This window comes from Arachis ipaensis, chromosome B9 (assembly GCF_059453495.1).
Source record: "Arachis ipaensis isolate K30076 ecotype BB chromosome B9, ASM5945349v1, whole genome shotgun sequence".
NCBI lineage: Eukaryota > Viridiplantae > Streptophyta > Magnoliopsida > Fabales > Fabaceae > Arachis > Arachis ipaensis.
The window spans coordinates 142,964,985-142,983,863 of NC_142444.1; the positions used below are offsets into that span (position 1 = coordinate 142,964,985).

The window sequence follows — 18,879 nt, forward strand, 5'->3', positions numbered from 1 at the left end:
ATATGCCAGCCATAGACAGTCTTCACCCCTGCAGCCAACTCTCACCCTTTCCTTATCATTTTTTATCCAGAGAAGTTCCCTACTTTTAGATATGAACATATCTCTTATCAATTCTTTGAATCCATCAATGGTTGCAAACTTGGTTTCAATCTCAAATCTACCCTCTCCAAACCCATACTCATCATTAAACACTGGAAATTCATGCTTGTCTCCCTCATCCTCTAACGACACTAGTATGTGAAGATCCTCTGATTCATACTCATAAATGGGGTCATCATCATCTGAATCCTCCTCATTTACATAGAGGCCGATTGGAGGCCTATCATTGGGCTGCACAGTAGGCACAGCTTCCTTAGCATGTACAGCAGGCCTAGTTCTTTGGGGTTTTACATTAGGCCCAGTTCCTTTGGGCTTGGTAGCGGGTCTAGTTCTTTTGGGCTTCACAGTAGGCCCATTTCATTTGGCAGCACTTCCACTTGCACTCCTTGGTCCAGCCCTTTTTTTTACCTCCACTTGACTCTGCCCCCGTCCCTTCTTTCACACTGACCTTTTTTTTTTGTGGCAGAACCTTGTCCTTTCCTTTCAGAATTCTTTTTCTCCTCATCCCATCATCTTCCTCATCATGGCTAGAATAATCCTCATCTGAAACAGTTTCAGAAACAGTCGGAGGAAGTTTATACAGTTCGTCCTCCCCAGTTTCATGCCCATCATCTTCTGTGGATGGTGATGATTGAAGCTCCCTCATGATGCTATCAACATCAATGGGATCATCAAATTCTTCCGTCCCCTTTTCTGCAGCAGCATCTTCTTCCACTATCTGTGGCTCATCAACGGGATGGTCGAAGTATATGTAAAACTCATCAGTGGTTGAATTCCTGAGCTTGTTCTCTCAAAGTTCATTGATTCCTGCATCCCCTTTCAGAATTTGCAGTCCAGACTCAATGTCACTGCTTGTTGGGTCATACCAATAAACTGCCATATATGATGGATATCCCAGACTCTTGAACAATGTTACTAAATTCCCAAAATTCACAAAGTCTAAGTCCATCTTAGAAAAAATTTTCAACTTTTTCACTAATATACTCAAGAGTTCCACTAGGTGTTCTACCAAAATGGTCTCCGTGATGAAAATAGGTACCACATATATATCATCCATCTGCATTATCCACAAATACATAAATCGGAGATTATACCCTAGATCAAGTGCCCGAAATTTTAAAATCAGTAAACTCCACATAGCTTTTTCTCATTCTTTTACCCGAAAGAAAATATGCAATCACCCCTAAGTCCAACCCCATGCATTATATTGTCACAAACATTTAAACAACGACGCACGTAGCCTTGACTATTACCCTTACCTCTGTAGAAGATGTCAACTTCTTCGCAGTCGAAGCTTGCCGTAACCTTCGCCAACCACTACGTCCACTAAGCACACTACCACTTTCAGCTGGAGGAAGACGTTCTTTTTTTTTTTTTTTTGAGGGAGAAAGACGTTGTTAATGTTCTGATAGGGTTTTCTGTAATAACTGGAGTGACTTTTGGGTGTTATGAGGATTACAAAGGGTGAAATAAGGTGGGGGATAGAAACAACGTTGTTTTGAAGACTAAGGACCAATATGTCCATTAACAATTTGTTCCCTATCCACATCATCAATCAAAACGGACAACTCACTCTTCACCCCTCCAGGTCAGCATTCTCTGTTATCGTTTTGAGCCCCAACTCGACGGAGGGATATAATTGTCACGCGTTTTATAAGGTGAGAGATTTAAATGTATTTTTCAATCCTAAGGGACGAAATGGTCCACGTTTAAAAAAGTTAGAGACTTATTTGTCTTTTTTTCTTAATTAATTATAGGTCTTATTGGGCTCTGTGAGGAATCATGGGTCGGAAGGGAATGGCACCCAAACAAGAGAAGTGAATTGGGTCACTTTTTGATACTGTCCACAAAACAGATCATGCTTGATTCGGCCATGTCTACCTCAGAACGGCAGAACCTATTTTGTGGATCGTTTTTCAATCAAATGCAGTCAGCTTCCTATTATTCCTTTAAGCTCATGTTTCGGTTTCAATGTAATCAGAGAATTCTATTTCATAGTTCTATACTTCTATTCTAGCAAAAACCAGGTATTGCCAATCAATATTAGTACCAAAAGGTTTAAGGGAAAAACCGAATAATTCTCAGAATTTATTGTTTGCTTTGCTTGAATCTTGGTTTGGCACATCTTGAAGTTCTTTAGAGGCAACTGTGTAAAAATATAAAATGCTCTTCTATCAAAATCTTCACCTATATTTTACCTCAATCACATCACCGTATGCGCACAACGATGCCTAATGAATATCGGGGGCAAGGCAATAATATATTCAGAGGCACTGGTGCAAGGTTTTAAAATAAATCTTTCATTCTCATATTTTTCCTCCTTTTCATTTCTTAAAATCCTTTTTAAGTTAATCCACTAAACTACTTGTACAAGAGACTGGTGTGAGGGTCATTACTTGAAGACAAGATGTACATACAAGCAAAAGGTAAAAAAAATATGTACACAATTACAATATTTTCCCTTTTTTAGAACAAAAAAATAAACAACGGCCACTGCAACCCTTTGTGTAATAAAAATTGGGGTGTGATGATAATTTAGCATAAGGAATGGTTGACTCTACCAGTCAATCAAGAAAGTGTTCTGCCATCTCATTTACTGATTCTCCGGCCTGAGACTGAGCTGCTTCGGCTATTCTGACCAACATGGTGGCCTTGTAGATGGCCAAATCTGCATTCTCCATTAGAGACTGAGCCCTCTTCCGCTTCCGTACTGCATACTCCTTTGATTCGTTTGCCGATGCTTTTGCATGTTCAAACTTTCGCATCGCATTCTTCTCCTCCAAAGCATCTTGTTCAGCTACAATTGCTAATATAAATGAACAGATCAGATCAGATATAATCACCTTATTTTGGCTCTAGTTCTATGAGAATATTATGGATTTGAATGTGATTTGACTAAAAGCAAATCACTAGAATCAACCAAACAAGTGAACAATATAGAACACAATGTTAATTTTCACTATTAAACCAGAAAAGAGCCAAATATAGAACCAACATCAAATCAACAAAGAAAATTAATACATAAAAAGGTCATGTGAGATTTTCACAAAGGCTTCTATTTCTCTTTTACCTGGTTATGATATGCACTTTCTATTTTCATTTCATATTGTGTTTCAGGATTTTATGAAGGAAACTATATAAAGGTCAATTTTTCCCCTCCTCTGCTTGTTTTAATTTTATTCGCAAAAATTCTTGAAACTGAAAAAAGACAAGGAAAACAGAAAACCAAAGTAACAATTTATATTTCATTTGAAAACACAGATGATTACATGATATATTGAATGATGTACCACAGAAAAAAGCTGAATAGAAAAAGCCACTAAACAGGATCAGCGGCCAACACTCAACAAATTTTAGTATAACATGTGGGTATATAGCGTGTGGGTAAGATGAAATTAGTCAAAAGAATGATAGCGCCAGATTACCAATAAGATGTAAGCCGAAAAAAAAAAACATCACATCCAAAATATTCTCAGAACTAGAGGACTCGATCTTTGTTTATGAAGAGGACAAGAAATCACTACCTTACCTTGCAAAACCCTTGGATGTTTGCCTCTGCCAAATTGACTAGGCTGTCTCTTGAATGACCTCCTCTTTCTCAGCAAAGGCCTGGGAATGAGTGGAGCCTTCTTTGATTGATTACTCTGAGCAGAGAAAAACCATTTCAAACATGTTAATTATTGGGAGCACACTGTATATTTAAACATGCATAGATTTGATCCTCTCACTCTCATATAAGCTCACTTTTCTCACTAGGTATCTCCCCTATTCAGGTAAACATGGGACACATGCAGCTACAGACAGTGACAAAACCACTGACCCACTTGAAAAACTATATCCCTTAATAATGAATAAGAAATATTTTTTGTGATCCTCTATTGCTTCCAAAAATACAAAACATACATGGAGAAATATATTTAGGCCAAAAAATAATTAACAGATTCAAACGGATCCTAATTTACAACAGACCAGAAGTGTTTTTCCCGCTTTGCAACCAAGAGATGAGAAGAAAACAAAAAGGAACAATATCCAGAAAACTAATTACTTTTACAATATGTAAAAACATAGACAAGTTACCTGGAAAACCCTAAGCAGAGAAGAACGTTTTTGTTTCCGCTTTCTCATCCAAAAGCTACAAACAGCTTCTAAAACTACCTTGCAACAAAGATCCCGGCACTGATTAACAAGGTAAGTCTCATCAAGACAATCATCTGGGTTAGAGTAGCTAGCCTTCTCCAAAGCATCAACAATTAACTCAAATTGATCCTCAGATACATGTTCTTGATACTCAGCATTAAACTTGCTCAACCATTCTTCATCTTCAGAATCCAAGTCATAATTTGCACTCTTCCTTGTTATTGCTCTAGATAACTCGTCACCATTTGCTAATATATAACTTTCAGGCCTACAGAAGGGAGCCATGATATTATCTCCATAGCCAACGACATCTCGGACACCTGGCACTGGAATAAATTTAGAAACAGGAGCAGGAACATTTCTGTCAGAACACACTTTGTAAAGGTCTTTGAAGACAACCCAGTCCGGTCGATTAGGAAACTCCAGTTTCAACCCATGGTCCAACGAGAACATTATCACATGGGTATAACGATTAGAAGAGCAGGGTCTCATCACTTTTTCTGGTTTGAGGGTACATCTTGTCAATCCATCTTTCTTTACAGCAAGATGCCACTCCCTTGATGAAGACATTTCTACAGTGACAACTGCTCCTTCTATCCGGTAACATCTATCTGACTCTGTAACCAATATATTTGTAGAACAAGAAGATGAATCCAGTCCTTCGGTTGAGTTTACTGCGGCACAACCTGCTTCTGATAAGCTTACTGAAGTGTCACTGTTAGCCAAATTTCTAAGCTTCATATTAGATGCTACAGCTGCAATATTTCTTTTAGGCCCATTCCTTAAATTATAAGTAATTGTTCCATTACTTCTTTCTAACAATAAATTATTCCGAGTCTTCCGTTTCCCGAGAGAAGTCCTCCTCCGTTGAATGCCTTTAGAGTTCACATTTCTGTATTGTCCACTTCGACCAGGTAACCTGGAACTCTTGTTGGATGCAAGTGCTGATAAAGCATCATTGATTTTAACAACCTCAGGCAGGATCATTCCACTCTCATCAGGTTCTCTCACGAAAGAATTGTACGAAACCTTCAATTCATTCTGCAACTCTGGGAAGTCAATTTCATCCTCGACATCACTAGACTCATGTACCGGATTATATACAAGAAAAAATGATCTAAACATCGATCTCAAAAACACTGAAGAACGCAGATAATTAAAACAGTGAGGAACCGCAGAAAAATCCAGAGAGAATGATGGCCCAAGCCTCATGTTCCCAAAAAACTGACAAACACCAACGTGGACCATAGGAGAACCCTGAAAGAGAAAAGATAAAATACAACTTACATGTTAGGAAAGATAACCCGAAACTTAAAAAATGCGCAATCAATATGCGGATAATCACTAAAGAAAAACCTCTATAGTAAACATAACTAAATCGACTATCCTGTTTTCCATCCATTCATTACTACTATTCAAATCACAAATACAAACCCAAACATAATCATAATACCTGCAAGAACTGTATTCCCCTTGAAGCATAAGCACCACAGAGAGGCTCAGAAAGAAGGAATGCAGAGAGCTCCTTCATCTCAACCCCGGTCCTCAATGCAGCCCTCAACACTAAAACCAAGAACCGCGAAAACATATCATCCTCCGTGCCCAAGCACTGCCTCCTGACAACAGCTGCAAACACGCACGGATCCTTCCTCGGTTGCTGCCGCCGCGAAAACCGCAACCCAAACTTCTTCTTTTTGGCATCAACAACAGCCCTCTTCCTCTTCCTCGTATAGACAATCCCAAAGAACTTATCAGGGCCTTTGCTCAACGACCGAGCACCCTGCACCGTCCCCTGCTTCCTGATCTCAACGGCTTTAACAACGCTTTTCTTCTCATTGGCACGAACAGGAACTGCATTTTCTTGCTTCAATTTCGCAGTTCCGCCGCCGCCACGAGGCGAGGTGAAAGCTGCGGCATCAACGTTGTTCTTTTCGGGCTTCTTGGGCCATTCATCCGCCTTTCCACTACCTCTCTTGGGTTTCAAGCTCTCGCCGGATTCCGGCCACAGACGCCGCCCCGACCGCAGGACACGGGCGTTTTCAGAGCCCGTGACCACCCCAAACACCCTCGTGGTCCGCCTCATCCCAACCGCCGGCATTGCCGTCCGGTCCCCGAAGAACACCGCCCGGGATTCGATCTTTTTTGGCCCTATTCCCAACCACCTTCGAATTTCACCGAGTCCGTACAACGAGTTGAGTCAACTCAGCACCGAGTCGCAAAAGTTGCCCAAAAACCCCCCAACACTTACGGAGACGACCTAGACTCTATTTCTCAGCAACAAAGTGTTAAATAAGCCCAAAACCCAAACCAACTTTTTAAAATATAAATAAATAAACAAAAAAAAAAGAAAAAAGGAAAACACATACACTGATACACCCACACAAAGTCACAAACAACACCCTTAACCACAAACTTGATTATTCTAGAAGGTTCTTAATCTCAGAATCGGAACATAATAAACCATAATCATCAAAGACGAACAAAGTCGGTACAAGAGAAATTTAAAGAACGATCTCGTGTGATACATGAACGACGGATTTACAGTGACCAAAAACAAAATTTTAGGAGGGGGTATAAAGAAGAAACGGAGGGCAAACGTTACAGAAAGCGAAGACGAAGAATTGAAACCGAGAAATTAATCACAAAGCTCGAGATCTGCGAGAAGAGAGAGGGGGAGGGAGGGAGAGAGAGAAGGGGGGAAAAGGCGGAAGCGGGAAAGAGCGCGCGCTTAGTTAGAGAGAGAGAGAGAGAGAGGGTGATAGAGAGAGAGTGAGAGTGTGTTTCGATTTCGGCTAGGGTTTATGGTTAAAACAATAAAACCATTGTGTGGGGAAAGATGGGGGTAACCACTGGTGAAGGGGGAGTGATGTGAGCCGTTAGATTAGAAGAAGGGACGGTGGATGTTTGTTTTTTTGCAGAGCAGTCACTTCGATGGCTCAAAAAGAGCGTTTCGTGCTTCTCACTGCTCTGGTCTTTAGAGAGGAGAGAGAATGAGAGGAGGGAGGAACTAGGAAGAGGATATTTGTTTCGGTGACACGTACGAGTGATTTGTGGGATACGAAATGACTGATTTGGGCTTTTGTTGTGTAACGTGTGAGATGGAGAGAAGGTTATGGTTGTGAGTTTTGGTCTTTTGGAGGGTATTATGAGAATATTGAGAGAGGTGACTCATGAGATTCTAGTGAAATTATTAACTTCGGTAAAACTGAAACGGATTATTGACAGTTTGACACAATTTTTAATTATTTATTCTCAACATAATTAAATATTTTTTGATCAATTATATTAAATATTTGTTTAGGTGAATTTGTATGAAAATATTTTTTTAAGTGATATTTTTTTAAAGATAAAAATAATTTTATGTTTAAATATTTTGTATAAAAATATTTTTTATTATAATATTATATTTAAAGTACAATAATATAAAAATATTTTTTATTTATTTATAATGTTAAAAATATTTTTTTTAAAAAATATAAATTGAAACTTAAAAAGGATATTTTTTATTTTTTTACTATTTTTATTTTTATTATTAAAATTTTATTAAACACACTACAAAATTTAAAAAAAAGGGCGAATAACCTAATTAAGCTAAGGAGATGAAAATTTTACACAAATCCGACAAACCAAAATCTGGTTCATTAATCAACCAATGCAGGTTTCTATGTAATTCGAACCAGGTCAATTCGAACTCCATTTATATATAATTCGAATCATATCGATTCGAACTATACACAGACGCAAAGACACACTAATTCGAATCAGCCTTATTCGAATTACACACACATAGTAATTCGACTCAAGGTGATTTGAATTACTCCCTAATAAACCACTATTTTATGATTTATCTTGTACTCAATTGAGTGGTTTTTATCAATTCTTCACCCACTTATTCATATAATTTGCATGGCTTTACAATTCCTTCCTTATTATGTGATACATATAAAAACATGTTTCCTAAGCTTTAAAAATGTCAATTTTAATTATCCTTTATTACCATTCGATGCCCTGATGTGTGTGTTAAGTATTTTCACTCCCCAGCACGCAATCCCAAATAATTCGATACTGGCTGATTCGAATTACACAATGTATAGTTCGAATTAGACTGGTTCAAATTATATAGGACCAGACGTGTATAAATAAGGTGTGAACGTGAATTGATCTCATTAGAGTGGGAAAATGGCTAGTGAGGAGAGTTTTGTAGTGTTGGTTCACCATAGAGGATCGATTAAGAGGAAAACATGGTCCGGTGTGAAGTTTACCGATAAGGATCCTCTCAGTATTTTTATGAGGCCTACGACGAGCTATGATGACCTAGTTAATTCTGTACTACAGAAACTTAGTCTGGAAGGCGTGAAACGGGTTAAGAAGTTTTTCTATCGCATTCCAATTTCGGTGCTGCAAGAAATCATGAAGTATGATTGTCTCACGATAGGGAGTGATGAGGACTTGCAGGTCATGTTTCATTGTCGTCGGCAGTTTCCCGAAGTTAGGACACCTGAACTGTTGGCGAAGTTGGTTGACGTGGTATCCAGCTCGGGGGTTCGAACCGGAATACCCCGACTGTAGGCACGGTAGCCGGTTCTAGTTCCAGACCTGCTGGTGCATCTTCCTCCATCCCTGTGTATGAACCTCTGGTCGAGCATGTCGCCTCCCCTTTGTTCGCTGCTGATCTCAACTGTAGTGGAGGGGGCGAGGTTGGAATAGGGGATACTGTGCCGACCTCTTTACAGTGTGCTGCACCGGCTGGTCTGGAAGATGCATTGTTGAATGATCCAAACGATGATGATGTGGAGCCGGATATCATTGCTGATGACAGTGGCGATGATATAGGAGCAAGTGAGCCAGTTGGGGCGGGAGGTGGTTCTAGCTCTGGCACACAGCAGTACCCTTCGCACTTTTCATCTTTGGACTTGGATGCCATGAGGCAGGATGGGGTTCTTGGGGAGCCTGCTGGATTTGGTGCTAGAGATGCCGAAGGGTCTGCAGGTCTGATAGAATTTCAGGTTGGTCAGCAGTTTCAGGATAAAGATGAGACTGTGTTAAGTGTCAAGACGTACAGCATCCGACGCGGGGTACAGTACAATGTGGTGGAGTCTGACTATCGCCGGTATGTTGGGAAGTGTTCTGAGTATGGGAATGGGTGCACATGGTTGATTAGGCTTAGTCTCTGGCAGCGCAAGGGAATTTGGGAGGTTAAACGGTACAACGGACCACATACGTGTCTCGCAACGTCCATCTCCAGCGACCACAGGAGTTTGGATTATCATGTGTTCTCGGTATTCATCATGCCAATGGTTAGGGCTGATGCATCCGTTAGCATCAAGGTGCTCCTGAATGCGACGGCAGCACACTTTGGGTTCAGGCCGACGTACAGGAGGGTTTGGTTGGCGAAGCAGAAGGCCGTTGCCCATATCTATGGTGATTGGGATGAGTCGTACAACGAGCTCCCTAGGTGGGTGTTAGGAGTTCAGCTGACGATGCCTGGTACTGTTGCAGTCCTTAGGACGAGCCCTGTTCGAGTTGGGGGTCAGGTGGACGAGTCGCAAGCTTATTTTTACCGACTGTTCTGGACGTTTCCACCATGTATTGAGGCATTCCGTCATTGCAAGCCCTTGGTCAGTATTGATGGCACCCATCTGTATGGCAAGTATGGGGGAACGTTGCTCGTCGCAATTGCACAGGACGGGAACTCCAACATTTTGCCTGTTGTATTTGCACTGGTTGAGGGTGAGAATGCCGAGTCCTGGTCCTTCTTTCTCTCCCACATGCGTCAGCACGTGACCCCATAGCCGAGTCTGCTGGTTATATCAGACAGGCATAACGGCATCAAGGCTGCCCTTGAGGCTCCGGACGGAGGATGGCTACCTCCAGCTGCCTACCGTGCATTCTGCATTCGACATGTCGCATCAAATTTCGCCTTGACCTTCAAGGGCAAGGACGCAAGGAGGCTTCTTATGAATGTAGCCTATGCTAAGACTGAGGTGGAGTTCGATTACTGGTTTGATATTCTGCGGTCTGAAGACCCTGCCATGTGTGAGTGGACGAACCGGATCGAGTATTCGTTGTGGACCCAGCATCAGGATGAGGGTCGGAGATTTGGTCACATGACGACAAATATCTCCGAGTGTGTTAATTCAATCTTGAAGGGAATCAGGAATCTCCCTGTGTGCTCGCTGGTGAAGGCAACTTACGGGAGGTTGGCCGAACTATTCGTTCGCAAGGGAAGAGAGGCTGAGGCCCAGCTGGGAACCAGACAACAATTCGGTCAACATCTGGTGAAGTGTATAGAGGCCAATCTGAAGACGGCGAGGTGCTTCACGGTAACTTTGTACGACAGAGATAACTCGGAGTTCACCATTTCGGAGACGACTCCTACTGGTTCGTTCTCACTCGGTAGCTAGCTACAGGGTGTCACTCGAAGCTCAGACATGTGACTGTGGATACTTTCAGGCACTTCATTTCCCGTGTCCTCACGCCCTGACATGCTGTGTCTATTCACGGCTAACTTGGCAGCCGTATGTCCACCAGGTGTATCGTCTTAGCTCTGGTTCGTTCTGAAAATAGCGTCCCCGGACTAACCCATGGTTGACTCTCCTGAAGTGCATGGTCGTCAGCGGGGACATCAACGAAGTAATCCCCGAGTGGCCCTAATGCAAGTTCACCATCACCCTGTGCTGAACCATCTCCCACACCGGACCCGTACCACTCTCCACCATGACCACCATGATGAGGACTAACACCCCCTACACCAGCATGGCCACTAGCGTCTCTCCCACCAGGCCCATGCTAGTCACTATCGTCGTAATCGTCACCATGATCACCGTGATCATCCCACGCAGCACGTGCCTTGTGTCGGCCTCCACGCCCTCGTCGTCTGCCTCTACCCCTACCCGCCGCGTCACCCTCCTCCATGGCCTGGTCGAGCCACCTCCACTCACGCTGGCTCTGTTGTGTCCCAACACGAGCTCTCTGCTCAACTTGACGCCTATCCGGAACGTCGTCAACACGGTCCATCTCAAGAACTCGTCCGGCACCCCTCTGCGCCGCCTCAACAGGAATAGGCACGGCTCTCGGATCCCCAAAGTACATCTCCGGTGACAAGAACCTCTTACCATGCTGACGCCACCAATCCAAGAAGTCATGTGAGGGACCTGGGTCTGCGACAACATCAAACCGGAGAACGTGATCCGCACAGCTCTCCTAATGAAGATGCCAGAACTGCAAACTGTAGGGGAACCAACGATCACCGCCTCTGCCGTCCTTCGACATCAAGAAGTCGATGTTCAGGGCGGGCTGCGGGTGGGGCTGTAATCCGCCGAACTGCGGTAGCACCCGATCAATCTGATGCCACTCTATAACGGCGAAATATATCAAAGAAGTCACACACCGCCATAACACCGTATGACGAGGTTCCAACACCTCCGAATGCACAACCTGAAGGACGTCGGGAGAGCTATACGACATCTAAATAAACTGCAAATATATATCAACAATGTTAAGCCACCTCGTGAAGCGAAGTTTGAAACGTTACTTAACTAAACATAAGCGGTTAGTATACTCATATCCCTGGCCTGTAACAAGTCTATCCTCAGCCTCCACATCTGCACTCGAGGTCCCTTCTCGCTAGCGGAAAGATTGTGACCTGACCATCTGCAACTCACATTGGTGTTATAACGAAAGAAAAGTGTGATATAATAGTATAACATTATAGGCGGACATGGAACAAAATAATTTAACTCGAAAAAGAAAAGTCCGACAACAGTACCTCGAGGCCAAGGGCCAGCTGAACGTATCATACCCAGCAGGTCTAAACCAAGGAAAGCGCCAAAAGATCCAAGACTGAAGTAACTGCAACGGGCCAGCTAACTTCATCACATGTCTGTTGGCCACTCGGCACATGCACTTGTACAACCACGCTAGTGCTGCCGACCCCCAGCTGTAGCCACCCATCTCCTCAAGCCTAGCAACGTAGGATAGCCATCTGATGTGAATACGGTTGCCGGACTTGTCGGCAAATAGTTGAGTGCCCAATAACATCATGATATAGGCACAAGCATAGCGCCTCACTGTCTCCTCATCGGCTCCCTCGGGGCACTCTCCAAAGGTCTCCTGGAACCAGGTGCAGTTCACTGCAAACTTCTGAATTTGGTTTGCAGGAGGTAACACTCCAAGCAATTCCTAGAACCAAACCCACGCTGGACGGCCTCCCTAGATGTATATTTGGAAATCCGTCAAGCAATCACTGACATAACGCCCGTCGACCGGCAACCCCAACTGGTACGCCACATCCTGTAGTGTTATCGTGCACTCCCCAAACGACATGTGGAATGTGTGCGTCTCCGGACGCCACTGCTCGACAAAAGCACTGACAAAGGGGCTCATCCAATCTAAACCATCTATCGTTTAGTCTCGCAAGGTGGTATAATCCGGCCATCTGCAAGTACGGAATGTACCTCTCGTCGAGTCGCATAATTAAAACCACTAACAAAACCACTAACAGAAACCACTAACAACATAATCCACTAAAAGAAACCACTAACAGAAAAACTTAACATAAACCACTAACAAAGACCACATGCAAAACTATTAAAAAAAACCACTAACAAATCCACCAAAATAAACCACAAAACCACTAAAATAAACTACTTCTGAAACCACTAACAAAACTGCTAACATAAACCACCAACAAAACCACAAACAAAACTACTAAGGTAGATCACAAACAAAACCACTAACATAAACCACATGCAAAACCACTAACAAAACCACTTGCAAAATCACTAACATAATCCAATAAGCAAAATCACTAAAATAAACCACATGCAAAACCACTTACAGAACCACTTGCAAAATCACTAACATAAACCACTAACATAAATCACTACAATAGACCACATGGAAAACCAATTACAAAACCACTTCCAAAACAACTAACATGAATCACTAACATAAACCACTACAATAAACCACATGCAAAATCACTTACAAAACCACTTCCTAAACCACTATAATAAACCACATGCAAAACCACTTACAAAACCACTTGCAAAACCACTAAAACAAACCACTAAAAAACAACTTTAACTACTAATCTCGTCGTTGATGACCCCGGCTATATGAGCAACTCCATCCAAACGATATAGTCTTTCTGGATCGTCCCCTATCGCCTCAGTATCCTGCTTGAGCCTTTGTCGGAGTGAATCTGGGTCGTTTTCTCTGGGATTTGGTGGGGTATGAGTTTGGAAAAGTGATTCGAATGAGGGTGGTTCGAACTCCTTTTATAGGCGAACCAAGTGTAATTTGAAACACCCCAATTCGAATTACTACTAGAGCTAACAAACAAGTAATTCGAATCAATCTGATTTGAATTACTTAGGGTTTCGTTGTTGGGTGTAATTCGAATCAGGTTGATTCGAATTAGTGAGTGTGTGCGTGTGTGTAGTTCAAATATATGTGATTCGAATTACATGTAAATTGAGTTCGAAGCAAACTAGTTCGAACTATATAGTAATGTGCTTTGGTGGATTCATGAACCAGTTTTTCAATTGGCTGATTTGCGTAATTTCCTTCTACCCTTGGCTTAATATAGTAATTTGCCCTAAAAAAAAAGGATATTTTTCAAAGGATACACTAAAATTAGATTTTTTAAAATAAATAAAATAAATATTTTAATTACGAATATATGTTAATTTGAGGATATTTACCGATTTTCATCATGTGTCTTATCTCGTTTACACTGTAAACGAGAAAAGTCCAGAGAGCGACTATAAATAGAAGTTGTTCACATCGTCCCTGGCCCCATATTTCTCTCATTTCTCTCTTTCTTGCACCGTTTTCTTGATATTTATTAGTTACCCAGACGTTATGGCATGCAGGGATGCACGCACGGACGCACGGGACCCTGACATCAACCGCCTCAACGCTAGTTGGCACATTGCGGGAGCTATCGACTTTGAGGTTAGTGTTAACTTTATTGTTTAAATTAATAAGTGTATGCACTTTTATTTCGAGAATTTTTATAGAGTTGTTGTTTTAACACATGAGTAGACTGGATGATATTGAGGTAACACAGTTTAGGTTAGTTGGCAAGTTAGTAACATGAGTTAGGTCTATAATTTACTCATAGTCAAAGTTAGATAAGTAATTTCTTTGATTTGATTAGTTAATTAAATGTTTTTGTTAGTTAATATTTTTTTTAAATTTGGAGAGGATTTTTAAGTATTAGTTTTGTATCTTGTTTATTATGTTGTGATGTTTATTTGAATTACATTTTAGATTTGTTAGAATAGATTTGGATATGCTAGAAAACTTAGTTTGGAATCAGATCTTTATAAAAGTTTTTCTTTTAAACAGAGGCCTCACCTGCTACTACCTAGGCAGGTTATTCACACACTTGCACCCCCAAATGTCATCGTCTCTTGCTTGAGGGAGGCTGGGTTCGGCGACACGGTACAACTCAGGGACTTTGTTTTTGACAACTCCCTGATCACTATATTTGTGGAAAGCTGGCATCCAGAGACCCACACTTTTCACCTGCCATAGGGTAAGTATACCATCACCCTGCAGGGTGTTGTGTACTACCTCGGGTTACGTACACACAGGAAGCCAATGGGTGGGTGCCTGTATGACTTCCAGATTTGGTACCAGCGACTGACATGGGAGTACGTGGAGGAGTTCTTGGGTACCAGACCTCTACACGGTCCGTAGTAGGGTGTCCAGAGGAAGGAGTCGTTTAGCATCAAGATGACATGGCATTGGGATAGAGTCTGCCACATGCCTCTGAGTACCACGGATCCAGCCACGCTCCGACAGTACACTAGGTGCTACATCATGTTGTTGATCAGTGGTTACCTGATGACCAACAAGTCCAACAATCAGGTGCATATCAGATGCTTGCCACTGTTGGCTAACTTCAGGAGGAGCAGTGGTCTGTTATGGGGGTCCACTGTGCTTGCATGGACGTACCACTCCTTGTGCTATGCAGCACATTGTGACACCACGGACATAGCCAGATGTACACCGCTGCTAGTCTCGTGGATATACCATAGGATTCTACAGTGGTATCCGCCGGAGAGGCAGGTTCCGACCTTTCCCTTAGCAGTGAGGTAATTATTATCGTTTAATGTTCCTATCAATTTTTATTTATTCAATTCAAGTTTTACCTGCACGAATTGACGCAATTTGATTACTACGAGGTTGATCGGGATGACCCAGCAGACTAGGGACCATCATGCACATAGAGTCCTCCATTGGCGTACGACCTAGATCGGATACATTTGGACGAGGTATACCCTTATCTTTTACTTGAATATGAAATATTTGAGTACGATTATCGTATAAACTGCTTCTGATGAGCCTATGACACTCGGTTATGCAGTTTTGGTGGACGTCGTATGCTGACCCCAGACTGCATGACATTACTCCAAATTGGATGAAGTCCGCAGGGGAGTCGGAGACTTGGTTGTCTGTTGTACTCCTGGTGTGCTTCAATATTGTGGAGTTTCACCAGGCCGATAGGGTGAAACGGCAGTTCACAAGTGAACAGCCAGTTCCTGCCGATCCGGTTAATGTCGATAGGTTTCTGAACACTACTAGATGGGGAGAAGATGTGTGGTGGCCTACTCGATGGTTTCAAATCCCGGTTTGAGGAAGGCCACATGATCTCCATTTAGCCATCCTCCGACGATAGGCTGACGCAGGAGTACTCGGTTTGGTACTAGCAGGCCTGCCGGGTCAGACATCTGTCCGGAAAGGATGTGCTTGATGAACCCAAACTTTTGACCTTCCCTAACGACATGCAACCCACACCTAGTCAGCCTAGGGATGTCCTCTACCTTCTACGAGATATCCCTTATCACCGTAGGCATGCCAGGGAGGTGCAACCAGACACTTGGAGACCTGCCCAGAGGGAGAGGGGTGGGAGGGACCCCGGAGGAGCTGCAATGCCTCGACCAGAGCACGTCAGACTCAGCATGGAGAGGCTGGACGTTGCGTCTGAAGAGGAGGTAGAGTATGCTCGTTTGCTGGAATAGCCCGCACCGTTTCTCTTTGTGCTCCACCTCGTCCATATTGCTATAAAACCTCGTAGAAATTGGTCTGCTGGTTACCTTTCTATGCATGGCCGGATTAGGGTACAAACGTGTCCCGTGCCACTCTGGCCAAAGCTTCTCGTCAGGAATTGGGTGAAACTCTACCTCATAAACCTTGAACATAGACTCTTGAAAGTAGACTAGATGAACATATGGCCCCCACTCGACGCTGACAGTAGCACAAGCAGCAAGTGCATGACGACAGAAGAAATGAAGTGACTGGAAAAGCATGTAGTCACATGTCCCTGAGCTCAACCAAACATGGAATGAACCCTAGCTCCAACCCTTAAACAACTTTAATTCCTGTATCAAAAAAGCCAAAGCCCTCGTGTCGCAATGTGTAACTCGCATTTTCTGGATACCCTCTCTATTCTTTTAAACCGTAGCCTACAGCCACTGTGAATACTGATTACCCGTTGCCATTTGAGCTTGTGCCTCCCTACCCTTCCGGACAAACAACTGATGCAATCTCTCATACGTGCATCTAACAATATCTGAAATGGGTAGATATGTTGTACCCTTCAGAACTACATTAATTTACTCGGATAGGTTAGTTGTCATGTGCTCAAATCGACATCCACCATTATAATGTTGTAACCATATTTTCTTATTAAATCTATCGGCCCAGTTAGCCATCTCACACGATAACATCCTCAGAGCATCCATGTACCACTCATACCCAGCATTACTAGGATTTTATGCAGCATTAATGAGATACCACTTGCCCTCGGCTAACTTGAACCAAGACATATAGTTTGTAGCTGTGTGCCTGACACAATACGCATGGAACGCCCTGAGAGGCTCCTATAGGCTGTCATCAGCTCTAAGTGCAGTCTTGATTACTTGAGATCTATCAGATATAATCAATATCCCTTCTTGTGGTGTCACATGACGTCCCAGATTAGTAAGGAAGAAGGACCATGACTTCATACTCTCAAACTCAACAACGGCGAAGGCCACTGGGAGGATGTTACTGTCACCATCCTGTGCAACTACAATTAGCAACACTCCATCATATTTGCCATACAAGTGCATGCCATCTACGGAGATGTTCGGATTACAATGCTTGAAAGCTTTAATGCATGAAAGGTATGACAAGAACACCTTGTCGAACTGACCGCAATCGTGCACCATCAAGTGGCCATCATAATACGGCAACGCACTGATGTCACATACCATGCCAAGGAGACAACTCTGCAATGCTTGGAGCAACCACGACACCTTGTTGTACGACTCCTCTCAGTCACCATATATCTACGCAATTGCCTTTTGTTTTGTCATCCAAATGTTCTTGTACGACGGCTTGAAGTGATAGCTCTATCTCACTGTACTCTGTAGAACAGGAATGTTCACTGATGGACTAGATTGTATGGGTGGCAGGATGATTCTGCATATGAGGTTGTTGTCCAGCTGTCGGTGATCCTGTGACATGGTGGGGGCTAGACACATGTGTGCTCCGTCGAATTTATGCACCTCCCTAACCATTTTACATATAGTCGAATTAAAATTTGACCAAAATAAGAACGATGAAACAAAAATCGAATTAAAATACAACAACACTCACCAATATCCAAAATTTTGTTAGAGGGCGACACAGAGACTCTAAAGACATCTGTAAATTGCCGGCAATGGTACATAGTACTTTAACCGATCCGACTCGACTACTCGACACTCGGTACTTCTCCGAATGCTGTAATTCTTCATGCCTTGCAGCACTGCCTCTCTGCTCCTGAATCTATGACCAACCCAAAACTCCACACCACCTTCGGTATTGTAATCGTTGACCCCCATATTCAAAAATGAAGTTTTCTCGTGCATCGCATCCAAATCCAATGTATAGTAGTGGCTGGGTACAGATGATAACTCTGGAATTGGACGCGGAGTAGGCAAAATGTATCGAACTGATCCACCCGCAGGAGTCTCAATATGAACTCATCGTCATTGTCATCGTCAGAGGAACCACTTTCGTGACTATCGGCAACATACTCTTCGTCAGATTCTTCATCCTCAATGTCCATGTCTTGGACTGGACTAGCACAGTGCAACGGTCGTGATGCGAGAGGAGGGTCTTCCGTACAAAATTCGAGCCGCTAGCACCACCACCAACATCATGAACCTTTGCAGAAAGCTCCATCACTTGTTCAAATATAATTCTGCCATGCATGTCAATCATTAGGGCACATGCTCATCGCCATCGAGCTAGAATAGACAAAACCAAAATATACAATTTTCTATCGGTGCTAGCATTCTATACCCAACTCTACCGATTTTTTTCTCTCACCATCGCCGATGTGCGTCAATATCATGCTCTTTAACTCGAACAACAAATTTTCTCTTCGAATTTGGAACAACGCAAGACTCTCACACTCAAATATAACCCCGCTGTCACTGTTTCTTATCTGATAGTTGGGATACACTATTACAACAAAGAAACCACTCCTACTAGACATTTTTGCTAAGTTTTTCGAAGAAAAATGGAAGAAAAAGAATTGAGAGATTTCTAAGGAATACCAATGGTTTCCTGATCCTTTTATAAGGGTTTAAGTTTTGT

The 18,879-nt window shown here is 42.7% G+C and overlaps 2 protein-coding genes across 4 annotated transcripts; one reads left to right on the forward strand and one right to left on the reverse strand.

The window, feature by feature from the left end:
- Positions 1–2,383: 2,383 nt before the first annotated feature.
- Positions 2,384–7,277, reverse strand: LOC107618232 (Enhancer of polycomb-like transcription factor protein). Of its 3 annotated transcripts, none has more exons than XM_016320240.3 (4): positions 5,690–7,277; positions 4,177–5,493; positions 3,629–3,743; positions 2,384–2,896 (listed from the first exon to the last, which is right to left on the reverse strand). In XM_016320240.3, the coding sequence occupies exons 1-4, from the start codon at positions 6,332–6,334 to the stop codon at positions 2,664–2,666; spliced, it is 2,310 nt and encodes a 769-aa protein (XP_016175726.1). In that variant the 5' UTR covers positions 6,335–7,277; the 3' UTR covers positions 2,384–2,663. The 3 variants fall into 3 exon arrangements, with proteins under 3 accessions (XP_016175726.1, XP_016175725.1, XP_016175728.1); XM_016320239.3 differs by having other exon boundaries at positions 2,384–2,905; XM_016320242.3 differs by having other exon boundaries at positions 2,384–2,905; positions 3,624–3,743.
- Positions 7,278–8,415: 1,138 nt separating this feature from the next.
- Positions 8,416–10,640, forward strand: LOC107615953 (uncharacterized). The gene is made up of 6 exons (XM_088499273.1): positions 8,416–8,691; positions 8,772–9,083; positions 9,168–9,439; positions 9,557–9,854; positions 9,921–9,985; positions 10,055–10,640. The coding sequence occupies exons 1-6, from the start codon at positions 8,416–8,418 to the stop codon at positions 10,638–10,640; spliced, it is 1,809 nt and encodes a 602-aa protein (XP_088355399.1).
- The last annotated feature ends 8,239 nt before the right edge of the window (positions 10,641–18,879 follow it).

Coding starts and splice junctions, on each gene's coding strand:
- LOC107615953 (XM_088499273.1), top strand. CDS start 8,416: ATGGCTAGTGAGGAGAGTTTTGTAGTGTTGGTTCACCATAGAGGATCG. Junction 8,692..8,771: donor GGAGTGATGAGGACTTGCAG/GTCATGTTTCAT, acceptor CGTGGTATCCAG/CTCGGGGGTTCGAACCGGAA. Junction 9,855..9,920: donor TCCGTCATTGCAAGCCCTTG/GTCAGTATTGAT, acceptor GCAATTGCACAG/GACGGGAACTCCAACATTTT.
- LOC107618232 (XM_016320239.3), bottom strand. CDS start 6,334: ATGCCGGCGGTTGGGATGAGGCGGACCACGAGGGTGTTTGGGGTGGTC. Junction 3,744..4,176: donor CTCTGCTTAGGGTTTTCCAG/GTAACTTGTCTA, acceptor TTCTCTGCTCAG/AGTAATCAATCAAAGAAGGC. Junction 2,906..3,628: donor ACATCCAAGGGTTTTGCAAG/GTAAGGTAGTGA, acceptor CATTTATATTAG/CAATTGTAGCTGAACAAGAT.